Here is a 22260-nt window from a genome sequence, read left to right on the forward strand (position 1 = left end):
TATGGGGGTCGTGGACCCCCACGAGGGAAAATAGCCAACGGCCGTCGGGAACCCGGCTGTCGGTGTTTTGACAGTTGGGCTCCCGACGTCGGGATCATGACTGTCGGGACCCCGTCCGGCACCCCTAAACAGAGCCTGCACATGTGCCCATAATCTCATAATGTGCCCCGGACTACTACGGATCATAAATTAAACTAGGGCATAACATTTACATACTATAGGCACTACTATGGTTCAGAAAACCAAATAGGGCACTATTATAGGGCAAAACATGAACAACTGATGTGGAGAGCGTCTCTCTAGAAGCACTGGGACATGTTGCTAAGGGGCTTGTAAAGTTCTGGCTGTGCTCCCTATTTAGTGCTTTACATTTGTGACCAGTAATCAGATTTTGATTAGACCTATTTGTTAGAAGCATTTTTACCCTAGAAACAAATGAATCTTTGTAACTTTGACAGAAAAAAAAAAAAAATCGGTTGCCTGGAATATCTTTTTACTATCAGGACAAACTTAGAGAATCCTAATTGAGTATACCGTGTTTCCCCGATAATTAGACCTACCCCGATAATAAGCCCTACCCCAGATTTTGGACGCTGGTCCAAAATAAGCCCTCCCCCGAAATTAAGCCCTATCAAATTTCCCATGTAATTTTTGGTATTTTATAAGTGTAGCCCCCGCTCAGCCCCGCTGACCCCCGCTGCCCTCCGCTCACCTCCTCTCACGCCCGCTCACCTCGCCTGCAACACCGCGGCTCCCGTTCCCAGGGATGCATTGCGGTAGGCGCGGCGTGATGTCACGCCGCGCACATCACGCCGCGCACATCACGTGGCTGCTGCTCAGCACACAGCGCCGGCTGGTCCAACAATACCGTTACTGGTACAGTACGGTAATCCCTTTAAAGAGATCCGTTACACAAACAGGTGGGGGCATGTACGGTATGGATGACTGGGATGGGAATTGTGGAGGCATTTTTTTAAAGGCGCAGTGGGGCATTTTTTTAAAGGCGCAGTGGGGCATTTTTTTAAAGGCGCACTGGGGCATGTTTTAATGGAGCACTGGGGCATGTAACATGGAGCAGTGGGGCATGTTTAAAAAGTAGCAGTGGGGCATGTTTTAATGGAGCACTGGGGCATGTTTTAATGGAGCACTAAGGCATGTAACATGGAGCAGTGGGGCATGTTTTAATGGAGCACTGGGGCATGTAACATGATACCGGTATTTCTGGCACCTGTTTTAGGACATTTGCTGTCAAGGTCTATTAAAATAAGCCCTCCCCCGAAAATAAGACCTATGGTCTTTTTTGAGTGAAAAAAAAAAATAAGACAGTGTCTTATTATCGGGGAAACACGGTACCAGGATTGGGGTAAACGGTCCCCGAAACAATATGATAAATATACATAATCCTTTGCTGCTGAGCTGGTGGGAAAATAGGGAGCCGGTCTAATCAGAGCAAGACCTCGGACCTAAAAATAAACTTGTTTACGTAAATCCAGCAGCCAAAGAATTTGGAAAATGGTCCGAAAAGGCCTAGGGAGGGAGCGGCGCAGAAAGAAGTCAGGGCAAGAAAAATTGGCAATATGTGACTGCAGATTTAACAATTTGTTTGCCAAGGTGTACAAAGCTCACTGATTCACTGTTTTTATTTGTAATTAGGAAACAGAGGAGAGAGAATGGTTTTGCTGCGACTTTTGGTAATGAATAGAAAGGAAACAGAAAGAAATTGTAAACTGGAAACAGAGAGACGCTTATGCAAGAGGAGGAAATGCTTGCCGTCTCAGTACTGTTTATGAACCTTGCTATTCTCTCAGTGATGCTCTCCAGATGGATCTTGCACACACACATATAGAACACTGCTGAGCCCAGCTGGGTCATCTCTGCAATGTATGGAGATGAAGGGATACTTCATTGTTTCACATACATAGGAAAACAACAACTAGGGTGAATTTCCATTCCAGCTCATCTTAGCATTACCTATGTCCAGTGGTGCAAGTAGGAAAAAGGTCTTAGTGGTACTGTGCCGCATGCCTGGGCGTGGTCAGGGGGTGTGACCAGGGGCATGGTCATATGACACTAGGGGGAGTGGCTGGAATATTGCACACCGAAGGCACACGGCCAAAATTTACACAGGAATGCCTGTTACGCGTCACACACCCAATACATATGACCCATGCCATAATGCCCGTTACAAATTATGCCCCACACCATAATGCTCATTGCACCGCACAACTGATGCCCATTACTAATATGCCCACACAGTGCCAGATATGCCCCCACAGTGCCCCAGTGCCAGATATATGCCCCCACAATGCCACACATTTGCCCCCAGTGCCAGATATGCCCCCAGTGCCAGATATGCCCCCACAGTGCCACACATATGCCCCCAGTGCCCAGATATGCCCCCACAATGCCACATATGCCCCCATAGTGCCAGATATGCCCCCACAGTACCACACATATGCCCTCAGTCAGTGCCAGATATAATATGCTCCAACAGTGGCACACAAATGCCCGCACAGCAGCACAACTCACCAGTGCTGGCTGTGTCCGGTCCAGTCAGGGCCCCTACAGTCCCCCGCCGATGCTGCCTGGTTCTGTTCTGCTTCCCTGGGGAGGGGGAGGAAGGGCATCTCCCTCTCTTCTGTCCCGGCTTCACTAACTCTATCTCGCGGGCTGGCTCCTAATTGGCTGCCAGCCCGCGAGCTTTGATTGGCTGTTAGGCGACAGCCTAGTCTGATTGACACAGGGAGGGGAAGGAGAGACGCACGATGCGTTCCCCTCCACTCTAAAGGTAATCAGCTGTGGCGGGGCGGCGGAGGCCACGCCCCCCGCCACTCACATATGCGCACATGCGCATGAATAACTTTGTGGGGGTATTTGTTATGGCGGTACGGGGTACCGGCAGTATATCTTTTACCGGTACGCCGTACCACCCCGTACTGCCATACTTGCAGCACTGCCTATGTCATTATATCTATTACTATGGTAATTTCCCAGATATAGATATAGATACATATATATATATATATATATATATATATATATATATATATATATATATATATATATATATATATATATATATATATATATATATATATATATTATATATATATAAATAAATAACAGCTGCAGGAACCCACAGTTATTATTTGAGTGTTTGCTGCAAGATATGCAGACAGCAGATCCCTATAACAATACTTAAAATATGATTTAAGAAAGCTGCAGCCTTCATCCTGTAATTACAAATGGAAGATAGCCATATACAAGGGCCAACAGGAATGATCTCACTACCACATTTCACATCATGCTGTTAATGAATCTAGCTTGATTAGATTACGGAAAGTAATTACTGCCATTGTTTGGGCTACACATGCTGTGATACAGATCCTGTTGTCTATTAGTGGCTGTGAAAATACAGTAATGCTGGGTACACACCAGAACGACAAGGGCCCAATCCCATCAATCTAGATCCAATCCCGACCGATTTGATGTAGATTGTAGGTAGATTGGGCCCTTTTTTTTCATGTTCTGATCCCGATCCGATGCGCGGCCCCGCGAGTCGGTCGGTCGTTATTCAGATCCCACAGTGCACATCGTGAGAGGAGTTGTGCGCTCCGTGTGATTGTGAGCGGGTCGCCCTGGTGTGTACCGGGCATAAGCTCTGGTATTATTATCATCCTAGATTTGTAAATTGCCATGAGTCTCTGCAGCCCCGAACAGCCAGAGTTGCAATCTAACATACTGTAATACAAACTGCAAAAAAAAGAACAAATACATACAATATGATGAAGGAGGTGCAGGCATGAAAGGGCCCCAATCCCAGCACTTTAACCCGGTTTTACCATGGGTTTACAGAGGCAACATGTGAGCTACTGACTAGGGTGGCCAATCCCCGAATCGGTACGATCCCCGGGGTCTGGTTTCAAAATGTCCGGGATTTCAATCCTGGGATTGGAGCATCCAAGCCCACAGGATGCGCAGTCTAATGCCCAGCTGTTCCCAACCCCGGCGTGCAGCCTGCGCAGCGTGACCTATGACCTAATCACGCTGTATCGCCGAAGCCGCCGGAACCCTCTCACAGCCCACTCCCGGCTCCACTTAAGAAGCTCAGCAGCCCGGCGCAACACCCACCTACTGCCTCCACCTGACCTACCCACTGCCTCCACCTGCTCCCCCACTCCCCTCAAGTTAGTTAATGGGGGGGGGGGGGTTATTTTAGGGATGCCAATCCTGGGATCCCGGGAGCGAGCATTTTTCAATCCTGATTCCCGGGATTGGCATCTTTACTACTGACCCAAGTAGGGTTTTTTATTTCGTATGGAAAGAACAGCGGGTGATAGAGGGGAGCATATATTTGAAAAAGGTGATGAGCCAGGTTGGTCAATTACCAGATACTTTGGTTTATTATAGTTGGGCAGCACAGACGGTGTAATGATTAGCATACTGCCTCACAGCAGTGAGGTCACGGATTTGATACAGTTTGAAGTTAGTACATTCTCCCTGTGCTTGTGTGGATTTCCACCTGGTACTCCAGTCCCCCCCCCCCCCCCCCCCCCCCCCCCCCCCCCCCCCCCCCCCCGCAATTCAAAACATATACTGGTAAAAGTAACTGGCTGCAAAAAAAAAACCTCTAGTGTGAATGTGAGTGACTGTACATAGGATAGGGAATATAGATTGTAAACTACACTGCGTCAGGGACTTATGTGAATGTTCAAATATTCTCTGTAAATGCACAATGGCAATAAAAAAACTAAAGGTACAATTGTTAGTATAAGCAAGGACAAATCAATCTAAAAAAACTGAAATAAAAAGTTGTAGCGAAAGGTCAGTCCGTGATTTTAAAGATTTGTTCCTGGAACTGTTTGTCCTTGGGTAACTGCTCATTTGTAGCTTGTGTATAGTGCGCAAGTTACTTTAGAAGGTGAGCCATTACAATACAAAAATAATATGTACAGTATAGTGTAGGGCTGCCAGTACACAGAACCCCCAATTCACATTACAATATAGTGTCCTCAGTTCATTTGATGCCACATTACAGCATGCAACATGCATATTATTGCACACTATAATGCCTCCACTCCATATTGTGCCACAATAAATGGTAACAAAATGTATACACATGTAACCCAGACAGGGAAGATGGCCCCCTTTGAGCTCTGGGCCCCATAGCAGCTGCCCCTATGGTAGCTGTGCCCTTGTAGCTCTAGCCATATATCCTGATATTTGTCATTTCAACTAAAATACTAATAATAAATACAATAAATGATATTCTGATTTACAGTTAGCAGTGAGCCTCACACAATAAATATGTAGTGATCTCTGCAATTCATTCATGGATCATAGGCCATGCTCTTACCTTTCCAGGCCATTGGGGGAACGGACTGGTTGAGTCACGCCAACAACTGCAGACCCCTAATAAAAAAAGTTAAAAAAAGACAGGAATAATTAAAATTAGTCCATTCATCACAAGGCAAACGTTCTATAGTTATGTAATTAGGCTGAACATCAATGTCAGTAACCAGTTTAAATCACAATATTATACAGATACCAAAAAAACTAAAGAACCAGTTCTAATCTAGCTACATGTGTGCTGTACTTTAGGTATGGGTGCTTGCTTTACCTTCTGCCAGTTAAAAATAGAGAGAAATAAGTTATTGCACACATTTTTCAGTTTTTGTATCCGTGCAACTTGTATAGAAAATGTATTGAGAAAAAGTACCCACATTTCTGAAGCAAAATACTTACAGCAGGTTTATGTAACTTTATTACACAGGATATTGCATGCTAATTAGCATCTGGTCTGAGCGCAGGTAGAGAGAAGGCCTCACCGCAATCATTTGATTGAATTCCCTAGCAGTGAGTGTTTTTGTGAAGACTGTCCCAAAGATCATTTATTTTATTAGCAGCGACTTCTATAGAGCCTACCAGTGGCACAAAGAGGGGGGAGCGGGTAGTTTTTCTTTTACCAAGGTTTGGGTCTGATGGTGGGGCCTGGAGCACACTACCCCCTTCACCGTTGCAGAGAGACGGGCACAGAGAGACAGAGCGAACGAACTGCCGCTACAGCAGCCTCTCTCCCCAGCCCAGCACACATTGCTCAGTGCTTTTTGCGGAGCTGGGAAGAGAAGCAGCCTGTCTCCCAGAGAGGGTGTGCGTTGCCGCCCGCTGCTTAGTTGTTTTTTTTGTAATACAGGGATGTACCATGCCCCCTCATGCTGGCCATGCCCCCTCATTTTACCAGGGCCTGGCAGAGCTGTCTTTGCCCCTGGAGCTAACATATTCAGTTGTACCTTACAATTGGGATGAAACCATTTACCTGGAAATCCAGGTTGTTGTAGCCTTATGTGGGTACGGTATATGAGGTCAACAATAAATAGGAAGATAGTGGCTATTTTGACCACAAAAGGCAGAAAGTGGATGCACACCAATAATTGACACATTTAGATGCATGGAAGTACAACATGGAAGGCCTTTGTGGTGGCATGTAAATAAAGTCCCAGACACAAAAGATGCGGCTATGCGCAAAGTCCTTGTACAATGATCCTATCAGATCTATTCCTGATCATTTGGCTTAGTGCAGTCTATGTCCTAGCCCATATTGGCCACCTTGCGCATATCACTCTCTATGATTATTTCAATTTATGGTAAGAGTAGAACTGGTGAAACTGTTAAATAATTGGGTACTTGTTTCTTATCACGGCCACAATCGCGGGCATCGTGTGCCTTAACTTTAAGGCACACGATGCGACGCAATGCCCACGATTTCCCCATAGGCTTCAATGTTAAAATATTTAACATTGAAGCCTATGCGATGGACCCGATTTGTCCATAGGCTTCAATGTTAAATTATTTTAACATTGAAACTGAGTCCATTTAACATAGTAAAAAATGGGAAAAGGCAGAATAAGGGCCATTTCTCATTGGCTATGGCCCCGTCATGTGTGTAAAAAATAATGGCCCCCCATTGTGGCCGCCACCCCCACGATTAACGCGAACCCGAAGCGTGGTGAGCGCAGCGAGCCCGCGAGGGGCGGCGGTGCGCGTCCTCCGACCTTTTCATTCCCCTACTATCCACGTCGGCGTGGAGTTGAGAATAGATTAGTGTGGCGAGCGCAGCGAGCCACCGAGCCCGAAGCGTGGCGAGCAGACGCTGATACCTGTGAAGCCCGCGAGGGGACGCAGGGATCTGTGAAGGTATCAGCGTCCGCTCACCACGCTTCGGCCTCGGTGCGCTCGCCACACTAATCTATTCTCAACTCCACGCCGACGTGGATAGTAGGGGAATGAAAAGGTCGGAGGACGCGCACCGCCACCCCTCGCGGGCTCGCTGCGCTCGCCACGCTTCGGGTTCGCGTCAATCGTGGGGGTGGCGGCCACAATGGGGGGCCATTATTTTTTACACACGTCGGGGCCATACCCAATGAGAAATGGCCCATATTGGCCCTTTTACCATTTTTTACTATGTTAAATGGACTCAGTTTCCATGTTAAAAAAATTTAACATTGAAGCCTATGGACACGATGGACCCGATTTCTCCATAGGCTTCAATGTTAAATTATTTTAACATTGAAGCCTATGGAGAAATCGGGTACATCGCGTCGGGCGCGTTTTGGTATGCACCCGACGCGATTTTTTCCGACACGACCACCACGATAGAAATCGTGGTGGCCGTGCTAGGAAACAAGTACCAATAATTGCATAGCTCTGGATGAAAAAGCTCAGTTTTTCTCTGCACAGCAAACCATGCTCCTAACTGAATTCACAAAGCAGTAACAACAATGTCCGAGGGATCTGTACTCCCATGGATTACAAATTATATAGTGACATGATCACTGGCGTTTCCTGCATAAAATAGATTGGGCCAGATTCTCTAAGCTTCGAAAGTGATCAAATGAAGAGTATTAAACAGCCAACCAATCAGCTCCTGTCTGATGTTTTTCAAACAAACACAGTCTGTAACATGGCAGGTAGGAGCTGATTGGCTGGCTGTTTATCACTCTCCAGTTTATCACTTTGAAGTTTAGAGAATCATGATTACTGAAATCCTTCTAAAACAACTCCTCAAATGTCTGATTTTGTGATTATAACTATGATCTATGACCGTGACTAAGATTAGCCTACAGTACTGGCACCTTGATAAAGTGGCTACACTGCCACGAAACGTTGGTAACCTCTGCCTGATTGTGTGATTATTTCACTGCGAGTGCCACCGCCCCCCCTACATTGTATGCACTGGTCTCCGTCTGGATCCAAGCTTGGAGGGCACCGCCGCTTACAGAATCTTTCCCAGCTGGGACCTGTGCACATTGGGAGTGCCGCCTCACCTCCTCTACAGTACTGCATATATATGTTTTATCATTATATACTAGATTGAAATTATACAGTTGTTCCAAAAATAAAATCATTCAAGTAAAATAAAACTAAAATCTATTATCCCTTTATCTCTGTAATTCTTAAAAGAGAACATTGCCTAAAACATGTGGATTATAGATTTATTGTCAGTATATTTCTTATGTATGCCAATTTAAGAAAAAATGGGGCAGATGTAGTAAGCCAGGCGAAGAGATAAACTGGAGAAAAAGTGGAAGAACATAACGCACCAGCCAATCCGCAACGTTTGAAATATGACATTATGACACTATCTCCACTTTTTCTCTTTGCTAAGCTTAATACAACATATGTACAACACTTTGTTTTCTTGTAAACAAGCTGCCAGGGATTTCCCAGGTAAGAAATAAAAACCACCATTCTAAGCTATTCCATGGCTGTCCTCTGTTGAACCCAGCATCCTGACTCATCACCATCCTGTTTCTAAACAAGCTGTCAGAAGTAACAAGGTGCTGCAACAAAACACCCAGAAGGAAGCTGTTCCAGATACCAGTGCCTTGCTGCATTCTGCACAATGGCCCTTGTTAACGATGTGCTCCGCCATCTGTACATGCAGGATGATAGAGAACATCGATAGCAACCCACAAAAGCGTGCATCGGTCACGATACTCAGCTTACACAATATGTGATGCCATACAACATAGCTCAGAAGGGAAAATGAGTGACATCATTTAAAATATTGCTTATTGTATATGGGGCTCAAGACTCTGAACATTAAATAAAAAATGGAGTGAAGGTTGTTTGATAGTGGAATGGGCATACTAGCTAGTAGCTGGGGATTGGGACTATGGGTCAACATGCATTAAATCAACAGTCAATAGGACAAACACTATTAGTTGACATGCACAATAGGTTGACAAGCAAAAGGTAGATTTGAGTTTTTCACAATTTTTTTCTTATATGGGCATATATTTAGAGCAAAATGTCAGGAGCTATTTACAGTAGGGTCAAACAAGCAGCATTACAGGTAAAAGTTGCAATTAATTTAAGGTGTAGGACAATCATCGCTTTGACCAGCTTTCAATGCCAAGAAAATGTTGTGAAAAAGCATTTGATAAATGTACGGTACTTGAAAATATACACCAAGCAGACACATTGGTATATCTGCATTATAAAATGACAGGAGTCGCCAAATCAACAGAAAAATCCTTTTAAACAGTACAGATCCTTATATACAATTACCAACATTTCAGAGACACAGATCCACACAAATTGTCCAAATTTTATTGCTTCAAGCCAATAATTTAAATATCCTAAAACCAGCATTATAGGATGGGTGCACACTGCACAGGCCTGGCTGTCAGGGGATAACAGATGAGTGTAATAAGCCCAACTGAAGACACAGAATTTAACAACTTTAATTTCATTTGATTAGAATAATTCAACAGGGCCTGGAGACAGGATTCAATTATCCATAACACTGCTCCAGTAATCAAGGGAAGGGAAAGGAAATAAAGAAGGGTGGTTGCCATATTATTTTTAAAGTAAAACAAACGCAGTTGCAAAACAACATAATTGTGTTTGCTTAATGAAAGAATCTGGTAAAAATAGCTATTGCGACACATTTTTTTCTACTTTGACCACATCCACAGAGCGCTGGTAACAGGTTCAGGGTTGTAACTCCCAGAGGCAGTGGAGTCATCCGTGTCCAGGCTCCAAGCCCTGAAGGGGCACCTGCATGTACAGCAGCACCTGTATGTTACACAGTGGAACTGTATTTTCAAATATGCAGCTTTTCAAATGGAGCTCTGCGGCACGCCCGCTGCTGCTGCATAGTTGACTTTATCCCTGGAACCCTGCTAATAGCTGCAAAAGGGGACAGGACAGCTCCCACCTGGTACTGCTCAGTCTGTGCTGCAGCAAGCGACCTTGCGTCCCACTGCTGCTGTACTGGGCGATGGGACCCGCCAGTGAATGCTGATTCGGCTCGCTGCAGATAGTTCAAAGTCATGTGTCTGACTATAACCCCGATTTGTCTTTCTATAGGGATCATACCCACTGGTGCATGAAGGCCCATACACACTGGGCGACTTTGAGCTGAAAGCAGCTCAGTTCACTCTTTTTAAAGCCGCCCAGTGTGTAGCGATGAGAGGTGATGCACGCTCCTGCATCATCACTGGCCCGGACGCTCATCTGCTGGTATTACCAGCAGATGAGCGACAGAGTGGACGGCTTTCCATAGCGTTCTGTTATGAAAAGTCGCCCACCCCCGGGAAAATTGCTAAAATGGTCGTAAAATGCTCAGTAGGTGTTTTTAAGCCCAGAGATTTTCCCCATCATCAGTCAGCATACCCACTGAGCAAAATCGCCCAGTGTGTATGGAACGTAACACACATTTTTACCAACCATCTTTAACATTAGTAAAAGCAACTGTAAATAGATCTGACGCTAGAATTCATGGTTTCTATGGTCACCAGGCCCACTGTGGTTTTAATAGCATTTACTGGTTTTGCGGTAGCTATTTGTTGCATTCTGGATTTCACAAAGCAGTTTTTTTTTTAAGCTTACATGTACACTCTGGATAAATGTTAGGGTAGGAATGATTGAGTGACATATTTAGCGATAAAGAATCAGCGCTGTCTGACACAAGCCACACACATTTTATTTATTTAAGAGAAAAACATTTCAGCTGCCTCAGTTGAGGAGAAAGGGGAATGTTTTATCTGAAACAGTCAACTTCCATTTAGATAGCAGAGCTACTTCTACACAGACACATTTGTCCTGACTGCACGGAATACATTTCAATGGGAGCGTGAGAAATTATGTATGCATTACCTTTCACATTCTCACTCACCCTCCAAGATGGAAAAAAAAAAAAAAAGTGTCCTTGTGGTATGCCTCAGAGGCCACAGTCTATGACATTGTTTTAAAGAAACATTAGCCTGCCACATTACTTATTTATACAAAGTTATTTTGCAAGCCATGTATGATGGCAAAAATGTTTAAGAGAATTAAAGTCAAGCACAGATTCTACTATTCTTATACAAAAAAAAATGGATTTGACTGTATAACTTAAACTAGATGGTTACAAAATGAATCTGACCAATTACTTTGGCCATGGCACATTTGCAGTGGGCCTTATTCTGTATGCAACCCTGATGGTTTACATTCAGTTAATCTCCAATGGTTGTTGATCTGCTCACGTGCAGGATCTGTGTCTGCGACAATGGTCACAGCCACCCTTAGCATCAGCATGATACCGCTAAAGTTACGTTACACAGCGCTGCAGTAAGAAGCCTATAGGCTTCTACATGGAATCGCCAGCTTTTGACACTGCGGAGGGGGGTTAAGGCATAAAGAAATGCGGTAAAACCCGATAGCAGGGTATTTACCACATTTCTGGTTTAGACCATCCCACCTCAGGGGTGGGTTGGAAATCTGTAGACAAATCACGTTAATCAGGGATGCGATAATTTGTCGCAATATCAGAAAAATGTTAGCAGCATCTGGCTTTAATAGGACCCAACATCAAACATTTCTTAGCCCCCTCCTTTGTATAGGCATAACCCTCTCCTTTGTTCAGACCTCAGAGACCAATGAAGTACTTTACAAATGACATCACACTGGTTTTAACATGGGTGTCCCAGGTTGAGTAGAAATGCACAAACCCTGCAATAACATGGGAATAACCCGGGTCAATAATGTGTTATAAACGTCTCTGACCCGGGTCTAATCCGTGTTCAAAACCTAGGTCCGACCTTGCTTTTGGGATCTAAAAGGGGTATAAGACAAGTGTGGTTCCAGGGTGGAGAGCTTATTGATCGCAAAATCACTTCCCTGTGGCAGCAACATTTGTCTTGCACAGGGTCTAGAATGGCGAACTACAATCTAGAGAGCTGCCTAAGTGTCCTTATGATGCTCGGGTTGTTGTTGCAGAGCTGTTTGGTGCATCCTTAGGATGCTCAGTAACTTGTTGGTCCCAGAAGGCTTCTCATTATGATGTTACAAGAAGACATTTCCCTGTTACAAAGGCATTAATAGACCCCAATTCAAGCAATGTGTTTTCTATTTGGGTTTTACAATTTTGAAGGAATTATAATTGTCAATAATAAGAAGCTAGTACAGAATAGCCAAATAGGATCTGAGCATTTACATAATTTTATAAGAATACAGAGAAATTAACCCATAATACAATGGGGAGGTAGAGGGGTATGGGGGTGAAGTGATTGCCGCAGTAATGCTCAAGTCTGCATGAGAAAGGAAAGGGTCTTGTAGATGCTGTCCCAGAAGTAGAGTCCAACAGTTAACCAGAAGAGACAGAAGGTTGTTGGAATGTAGGCTTGGGGTAAGCTGTGCAGTCTAATGGTGATCACGGGCACATTGCTTTTCTACAACTATTAATTGTAACTAGTTCTAAAACAAATTAAAACATGAATACTTGTCCATAATATGGAAGTTACTATGTACCTTGTATTAGTTTGTAACATTAGGTATCAACACCCTTTTTATGGGAGGCCAGGGGCGAAATGTAATAGGGTGTGATTTTTTAGACATGTGCGATTTTTGGTCAAAAACGGCCGAAATCGCACATTTTCCGAAAATCGCACATTTAATAGGTTGAAAATCGCGGTAAAAAATCGCACTTTTTACCGCGAAATCGCACTTTTCGAAGTGCGATTTTTAGTCACATTTCAATTCGCATCCAGATGTTTTCCCATTATAAAGTATACAACTCGCAAATGTAATAGGGTGCGATTTTTGGTCAATGTTACCAAAAATCGCAAAAAAAAATAGACCAGGTTCTGACAGGCGAATTTGACAGAACCATGCACAGATCATTGAGATCTGTGCATGGTTCTGTTAATAAAAATGTGTAAAAGTGTTTTTATAAAAAAAAAACGGCGTGGGGTCCCCCCTCCTAAGCATAACCAGCCCCGGGCTCATTGAGCCGGACCTGGTTCCAAAAATACGGGGGGACAAAAAGCATAGGGGTCCCCCGTATTTCTGAAACCAGCCCCGGACTCTTGGACCGGTCCTGGTCCCAAAAATACGGGGGACAAAAAATCTGAGGGTCCCCCGTATTTTGAAACCAGCACCGGGCTCCAACAGCCCGCGGTGTCATGCCACAGCCGGGGGACACTTTTTATACAAGGTCCCCCGGCCAAAACATGAGCACCGTGGCTGGTCAGCCTTGGACGGGGTACCTGGAGGAGTGGGGACCCCCCCAATAAAGGGGTCCCCCCCCCCCCCAGGCTTCACCCGTCCAGGGCTGAAGCCCGGGGCTGTCACCGGCGTCCGTGGCCAGTGGACGCCGGCCTGATAGGGTTAAATCGATCATAAGTTACATTGCTTTATACCGGAGAACTACAAGTGCCAGCAGACCTCCCCCGCATGCTGGGACTTGGAGAACCACAAGTCCCAGCATGCAGGGCATTAATGGGCCCGCTGGGACTTGTAGTCCACCTGTAAAAAGAATGTTTATAAAAAACACACACACAGAGAAGTACAAGTTTATTACACACACACACCTCAATTTTACACCAGCATACTTACCATTCCTGGATCCAGCGCTGGTCTGGCTGCTTCACAGCCGGCTCCCCCCGCACTGACAGGCAGCGGGGAGAACCGGCTTTCTCCGTTGCCTGTCACCGGCTTTCTCCGTAGCTTCTGTAGCGCTGTCCCAGTGCTACAGAGGCTGAGAGCGTGATTGGCTGAGCTACAGTATGCGTCTCCATGGAGACGCATAGCTCAGTCCTGATTGGCTGAGCTATGCGTCTCCATGGAGACGCATACTGTAGCTCAGCCAATCGCGCTCTCAGCCTCTGTAGCACTCGGACAGAGCTACAGAAGCTACGGAGAAAGCCGGTGACAGGCAACGGAGAAAGCCGGTTCTCCCCGCTGCCTGTCAGTGCGGGGGGAGCCGGCTGTGAAGCAGCCAGACCAGCGCTGGATCCAGGAATGGTAAGTATGCTGGTGTAAAATTGAGGTGTGTGTGTGTAATAAACTTGTACTTCTCTGTGTGTGTGTTTTTTATAAACATTCTTTTTACAGGTGGACTACAAGTCCCAGCGGGCCCATTAATGCCCTGCATGCTGGGACTTGTGGTTCTCCAAGTCCCAGCATGCGGGGGAGGTCTGCTGGCACTTGTAGTTCGCCGGTAAAAAGCAATGTAATGATATGTATGATGGATTTAACCCTATCAGGCCGGCGTCCACTGGCCACGGACGCCGGTGACAGCCCCGGGCTTCAGCCCTGGACGGGTGAAGCCTGGGGGGGGGACCCCTTTATTGGGGGGGTCCCCACTCCTCCAGGTACCCCGTCCAAGGCTGACCAGCCACGGTGCTCATGTTTTGGCCGGGGGACCTTGTATAAAAAGTGTCCCCCGGCTGTGGCATGACACCGCGGGCTGTTGGAGCCCGGTGCTGGTTTCAAAATACGGGGGACCCCCAGATTTTTTGTCCCCCGTATTTTTGGAACCAGGACCGGTCCAAGAGTCCGGGGCTGGTTTCAGAAATACGGGGGACCCCTATGCTTTTTGTCCCCCCGTATTTTTGGAACCAGGTCCGGCTCAATGAGCCCGGGGCTGGTTATGCTTAGGAGGGGGGACCCCACGCTGTTTTTTTTTTAACTTTTTTTTTTTTGCACAAAAGCGCATTTATAAAAATGCGCACATTTTCATGACTGAAAATGCGCACATTTTCATGACTAAAAATCGCGGCAAATCGCATTTTTTTGCCGCTAATTCGCATCTCATTACATATGCGAATTTGCGGCAAAAAATGCGATTTTTAAAGGTGCGATTTGGTGCGATTTTTTTTTAGTCTAAAAATCGCACCCTATTACATTTCGCCCCAGGTGTCCGAATAGGCTGATCTCCTTAAGGCCTAATTAACAATAAATAAGATGGAATGTATGGTTCTGACCAGGTCGTTGCCAACATTTAGCAAAGGAGGAAATAATCACAGCTGCTAGCTTTGGAGGTTTTAAAAAATAATTTTCCCGCATTTTGGTATTTGAAGTTAAGAGCGCATGGATACCATTTAAGTTCCGTTGCAATAAAAATGCAAATATTTAAAATTTAACCTGAGCCTCCTCCTACACGGTCTCACAGGCTCATACATGTCTGAATCCATTAAACTTTCTCAGTTTCTGTTACTGGTTCTAAAATTTGGGAAATTCCAATGACTTTATAAACCAGTTCAAGAATCAAAATGCATCTCTAGAGGCGTGGAACTGTTCTGCTCAATAAGGGAGTAGCAAAAGAAAAAAAAAAATATATACTTTCAAGACTAAAGAACTGTCCCATAAATTATTATTTTTAAAAATATTTTGTCATTCAAATGTTTAGTTTATGCTGTGAATTAATTGTACACTGTTCAGCAGTTACTGTCAGTACATCGCTGAATGAAACCGATCGAGTTTCCATCTTGCCTGAGACTGTCCAGGAGCAGTGAAGGTGACACTGTCTATATATAACTCCATGTCCCATCTGTCCCACGCCAGGTGTTGTCACCTCAATCGAACGCTCCGGCAGGTGGCCAAACGGAGGACCGGAGTCTAAATTTAATAAGGGACTGGCCCTGGGTCTTCAAAATCTGACAGTTAACAGTTCAATGAGGCAATGAAGTGCTTTCATGGACATTCTTTAACCCTTCCAGTGCCAACATCTCGGTGAGAGACATGCAAAATATCTGCTACAAATACCAGCATCCGTCACATTTGTTATATACATTAAAATTTCTGTGCATGTGCATATACTGGGTATGTGCGGCCATGGCGAACAGACTGTTCACCGGGCGCACGCAACAAAGACTGTGGATGAGAGGCATGGGGCAGCGGCAGATAGTCACACCCAGCGTTTCATGGGTGTTCCTATTCGGCGACCATCGAATGATGTGAGTGTTTCCACATAGCCTGAGAATGGATGCTTATGTTAAACATCCATTCACAGGCTGTGAGAACAAACTCGGCATGTGAAGAGGGTGCGGACGGACCGGCATTCATTGGGCGGCGTCTCGGGGAACTTGCAAGGCAAAGTCTCAGCCATGTGAGACAACCAGAATAACCCCCAATGTGTATTATTCTGCTGCTGTAGCTGTTTCTGTCATCTGAACATTTCATCCTAAAAGTTTACACATATTGTTGCATTAACTCTTTACACTTGGATTGTAATAGTTTTATTGTCTGAAGTAGCTACACTGCAGCCCAGTGGCTCCGTCATTAGGAGACATTCATTTTGAAAATAGTTCATTATGATAGTGTCCATGGACTTTGTTATCAAAAGCACTAATTATATTTAATCATGAAATTAGAGCAATCACTGCTAACAGAATCCCTCCTACCCCACCTCAAACATTGGCTTACCATTACGTTTACAATGACCCCCCCCCCTTTACTTTGTGCAGCATGCCGCCATGGCTTCTCTGTTGATTAAGGACATTTTCAACTATTGAATGATGTTACCTGGAACTCCCTTATTTCAGAACAGAAGGTGCTGACAACATTGTCCATTCCACTTCAACCTTTCAAACCCAGATAGCACCAAATCTAATAATTCACTTGCAGGGTGTAGTTATATTTGTTGCTCAATGTATGTAGCCCTCCAAACAGGATACTCCTTTACACATTGATGGATGAGGGAGAATGCTGCATCTTGAGGACCATGGGGGTTATTTTGGTTCACTCTTTCTGACAAATTCCTTCTTCTTCTTCTTCCTTCTTCAATGGACAAAACCATGTGCATTGCCGGTGGGGCGGATGTTACTTGTGCAGAGAGAATTAGATTTGGGTGGGGTTTTACTTCAAAGTGAGATCTATATTGCAGTGTAAAAATAAAACAGCCAGTATTTACCCTGCACAGAAACAAAATAACTCACCCAAATCTAATTCTATCTGCACATTTTACATTTGTCCCCATGCAGTGCACATGGTTTTGTCCATCTAAGAACGAATTTGTCAGAAAGAGTGAACCAAAATAACCCCCCATGTGAGGGAGACCATTGTTCCAGGAGGGAGGTAATTAATTGCAGGGCATTAAAGAGCCTGGTCGGGCCCGGGTACCTTCCAGGGTGAATAGCCTAATTTCAGGAGACGTGGTCAAGAACCCTTAGAATAAAAAAGTACATTAAGCACCTACCTGGCTAAACTGCAGCCTAGCATACAGCAGCATGTGCTGGGTTAAGAAGAGCTGCTGCAACTGCTGTTGTCAGCTATCAGGGGCCACACTGGGCACCTCCATCAGACCTGGGCCTGGGTAATTAGTACCAGCTCCCCCCTCCCTCAGCACCACTGATTACCCGGTAACTAAGGCCCTTATTCTGATCGGTGCGGCCCGATCAGAATATGCGGCCGCAACCGTGCAGGCGAATCCCCGCCTTCCATACGGATCGCCACCTGCCGTCCGTACGCGGATATGTGGCGATCCGCATGAAATTGGACGGGGATACGCCTCCTCCGTCTTGGGAGCTGCCCCTGCATTCGATGGTCGTCGAACATCGAATGCAGGGCCGCACGCTCCACCAGGTCCCGCAACACAAGACCACACGGACACTTGTCCGTGTGAAATCATGTATGGGGGCGGGCAGCTGACATCCGGCGATGTCAGATGCCCGCCCCGTACCCACGCGTCACGGCCTCATTACCATGCATACGCCCCGCGTTTGCATGGGAACGCCCATGAAACGGGGGGCGTATGCATAGGGTAATGAGGCTAAGTAGCCCCTCACGCCCCTCTACGCCCCCTGTGCGGCGTATAAAGAATCCATGCGGCGAAATCGCCTGCACATGCGCAGAGTGACCTCTGCACATGCGCAGACGATAAACATCGGCGGGCCGTACGCAAGCGGGAATATCCGCACCGATCAGAATAAGGGCCTTAGACCTGTCTCCCTGTCATGCCTGAACATGTGCCTTCTTTAAGGCCCTCTTTGGTATGCAGTAACCCAAGATGTTAAACACATTGGTGCTGAAAAACTCTACAAACATTTATTTAATACATTCTTTTTTTTTTTTTTAAAACATGCTGTCTGTCAATGCCATCCCCACGTGAAAGAGTGCCAAGTAAAAGCACCAACATGATACAGTAGTGAACCTATTTATAAAGTACTGTAAAAACACGGTGAAGTCTTTGCCAGCGAGAACACTATGCATGAAGAAGGGACTAATGTGTGTTTAACGAGTACAGAGCTAAGTAAATATACAGTATCCTGTGTAGAGTAGATGGGTATCCTAGCAAGAGGATGATATACTGCACTACATAGGGTGTTGGTGAAGAAGGTAGAAGAATGCGGATAATGACAGTGGAGGATCATCATAAAGTGGGACTCCTAAAATGCTAAAAAGGTCTGTGGTGGGTTATGTGAGAGGAGAGAACGTGTACAGAGGGAATGAGTGATAACAAATGGGTATTGATAAGAAGGTATCTGGACTTTAGGTCGACAGTAATAAGCAGTGGTAGTTTTTTACCTACGGGCTCCAGAGACCCCCCCCCCCCCCCCCAGGTAAAGTCCGCCACTGTAGTGAATCCAGATGCAGTCAGTGAGACTGCACTGGCTTCACTGTTACTGGCAGTGACTTCCAATTGGAAGTCCGACCTGCCAGTCACAAAGGCAGTCCCATTGGGAGGTGTTCCCCCTGGGACGCCTTTGTGCGGGCTGCCGTGCAAAAAACGGCAGATGCACATGTGCAGTACCTATATAGGTAATGGGCACGCGCTGGTCCCGGTGCCTGTAACTTACATTGGCGCTGGGACCAAGATTGCTTCTATGGGCTGTTGCCCAAGCAGCCCATAGAAGTTGGCTGCATGCACGGAACACGTGTGTACCGCGCATGCGCCAGTCCCGGCGCCTGTCACTCATCTCAGCACAGGCACCGGGATGGGAGAGAAGGCAGCGGCGGCGACAGGGGGTGCCTGAATTGCGGCACCCCGCTGCGGCCAGAGGCAGCTCCCCTTCCCCAATAAGGTACGAGCCGCCGCTGGTAATAAGACTGACAGTCAATAAGTTGACTACTATTGGTCATAAAGTGACCACAAGTGACCACATGGGCAACAGAAATGCTCAGGAAAGTTGTGGCATTTAAATGATGCGCAGTTGGTATTAAGGGGCCTACACCATAACACCAGCCTTAACCTTTTACACTAGACATTATAGGATTCATGGATTCTTAATGTTTACACCAAAGAATTTAAAGAGGGCAATATCTATAAATTCTTCAACTGTCCAGTTTTGGTGATGCTGACCCCATTGTATATCACGTTTCTATTTTTGCTTGTAAGAAGCATGATGATGTGGCAATCTGCTGGTATAGCCAGTGGCATAATTCCCAGAGACATTTGATGTAGTGGATGCCATGCTCCAGATGTCAAAGGGGCCCCAAGAGAGTGGCTGAAGTAGGGAAGATCTTTCTTCACTCATTTCATAGAGATTTACTACAGACACTGCTAACTCACAACCCACTGCAGCTTCCTAGGCCTGAAGTGTCTCAGTATGGGGGAGATTCTCTAAGCTAAAAATGCGGTAAAAACCCCGTTATCTGGGTTTTTACCGCATTTTGGGATGCTGTAAGCATCCCCCGCCGGGGGGCATCGCCAGAAAAATCTGGCAATGGCCCATAGAAGCCAATGGGCTTCTACCGCATCCCACCGCCGCCCCGCAGCGACCCCCCCGCCGCATCGCCCCCTCACCTGTGTCCGGGCAGCACAGAGTTGTGCTGCCCGGACCTGTGACCTCCTCCCTGCATTGATCCTCTTCCAGGTGCAGGGAGGAGGTGAGCCCGGCGCCGGGTGTGTGAGGGAGGGGGGAGCAGCCGGGACCTGCTGGGACCCGGCGACTCTAACCACAAAGGACAGCTCTTAACGCAAGAGCTGTCCTTTGCTATAATTATCACATATGTTAGAACATATGCGATAATTATAATTGTGAAGAGAGGCGAAGGGGGGCAGAGATTCTTAGAGAATCTCCCCCAATGTGAGATAACCGATCAAAGTGTTTATATAGTAAGATACTGCTCTGCTGCCTTGTCTTAAAGAAAGGAAAGCAGAAAATTTTATAAAAAATAACAGCAATCAATCTGCTCTTAACTATCATTTTTCAACCACAGCTTGTAACATGTAAGGCAGAAGGCACTGGCTGGTATTTTACTTCTCGCAATATTAACTCTCTTCGAGCTGTATTGAGAAAAAACCCTCAAGGCTCTATTAATTATCATTTGCAGCCTGCACCTAAAAATAAAAAGATTGCTTATCTAAATTATCTGAAATAAGAAATCTTTATTCTCCCATATGGGGGGCACCACCTATTTCACCTCCATGAGCCTGGTATGAAGTTAGGCCGCTGGCTGTAGCCAATGCACGTCAAGGTTCACCATGCTGGGGCTACATGTAAAAGCAGCCAGTAATTACACTGCGAATAAAATATAAATATATTTGCATGGCAACGAGTACGGATCATAGGGTAGACAAAACTTAAGTCGACCATTATAGGTTGACAGTCACTAGGTTGACACATGAAATATATTGACATGCACGAGGTCGACGTGGTCAATAGGTCGACATGAGTTTTTGTTGTCTCTATCGACTTAAGTCGACATGGACACCGTATAAGTGTACCACTTCGCTCGCCATGCTTTGGGCAACCTATTTCATGTGTTGTCCTAGTGGCTGTTGACCTAATGACTGACGACCTAATGACTGACAACCTAATGCTTGAAGACCTAGTGACCACATCCCAACGGCAACATTGGGGATAATTCAGCATGGGTCGTTAATGTATGAATTAGTAACAGTCTAAGTCATTCACAGAGTTGTCCTGAGGCCACTCCTTTCATATCTTGGCTGTGTACTTAGGGTTGTTGTCCTGCTAAAAGTCAAACCATCCCCCCAGTCTGAGGTCAAGAACGCTCTAGAGCAAGTTTTCGACCAGGATGTCTCTGTACATTGCTGCATTGACCTTTTACTTCTATCCTTAATAGTCTCCCAGTACTTGCTGCTGAAAAGCATCCCCACAGCATGATGCTGCCACCACCATGCTTCACTGTAGGGATGGTACTGGCCTGGTGATGAGCTGTGTCTGGTTTCCTCCAAACATTATGCCTGGTATTCACGCCAAAGAGTTCAATATTTGTCTCATCAGACCAGAGCATTTTGGGTCCGACTCACATTGACTCGCTAAGCAGGGTAAATGTGCTGCTTAGCGAGCCATCTAACGACACCCAGCAAACATCAAATAATTTTTGAATATAAGTGAGTCTTGACTGACCTATATTTGCAGCATGTAGCTCCGAGAATGGGGTTGGCGACTGACGTACTGTGATGTCAGCCACCCGCCCCCAGCAAGCATCGGCCCGTTCGCGCACCCATGTGAACTCCCAGCGTTTTCATGGGGATGCCCATAAAAAGATGGGCGTTCCCATGAGCAATCCCCCAGACTGCTTTCAGCAGTTTGTGCAAGTCGCCAAAGGCGTCCACACAGCGATCCTACACATGCGTATATTAGCATATACGCATGCAGAGTGAAAACATTGGTCCATGGTTCAAATACACCGGGGACCTATCGTTACTGAATCAGGCCCTTTGTTTCTCATGGTCTGAGAGTCTGTCAGTGCATTTTGGCAAACCACAGGAAGGCTGCCATGGGCCTTTCTTTCCTAAAGTTTTGCTATCCTCTAGCCACTCTTCCGTACAGGCCTGATTGATGGATTGCTGCAGAGATGGTTGTCCTTTTGGAAGATTCTCCTCTCTCCAAAGAGAAATGCTGTTGTTCTGAGAGAGTGACCATCAGGTTCTTGGTCACCTCCCTGACTCAGGCCCTTCTCCCTGTTGGTTCCGAACTTCTTCTATTTCTGGATTATGGAGGCCACTGTGCTCATTGGGACCTTCAAAAAGCAGCAGATATTTTTCTGTACCATTCCCCAGATTTGTGTTTCGAGACAATC

The 22260-nt window shown here is 45.9% G+C and overlaps 1 protein-coding gene across 2 annotated transcripts in view; it reads right to left on the bottom strand.

The window, feature by feature from the left end:
• Nucleotides 1–22260, bottom strand: part of PLEKHH3 (pleckstrin homology, MyTH4 and FERM domain containing H3) — an 80075-nt gene that overhangs the window by 29375 nt on the left and 28440 nt on the right. For both annotated transcript variants that reach the window (XM_083147513.1, XM_083147512.1), the window contains exon 2: nt 5357–5412. In XM_083147513.1, the coding sequence (XP_083003639.1) occupies nt 5357–5412 (56 nt within the window). The remainder of the gene's footprint in view (nt 1–5356; nt 5413–22260) is intronic.

Source organism: Crinia signifera, chromosome 6, assembly GCF_055691185.1.
Source record: "Crinia signifera chromosome 6, ASM5569118v1, whole genome shotgun sequence".
In the NCBI taxonomy this organism is placed as follows: Eukaryota; Metazoa; Chordata; class Amphibia; order Anura; family Myobatrachidae; genus Crinia; species Crinia signifera.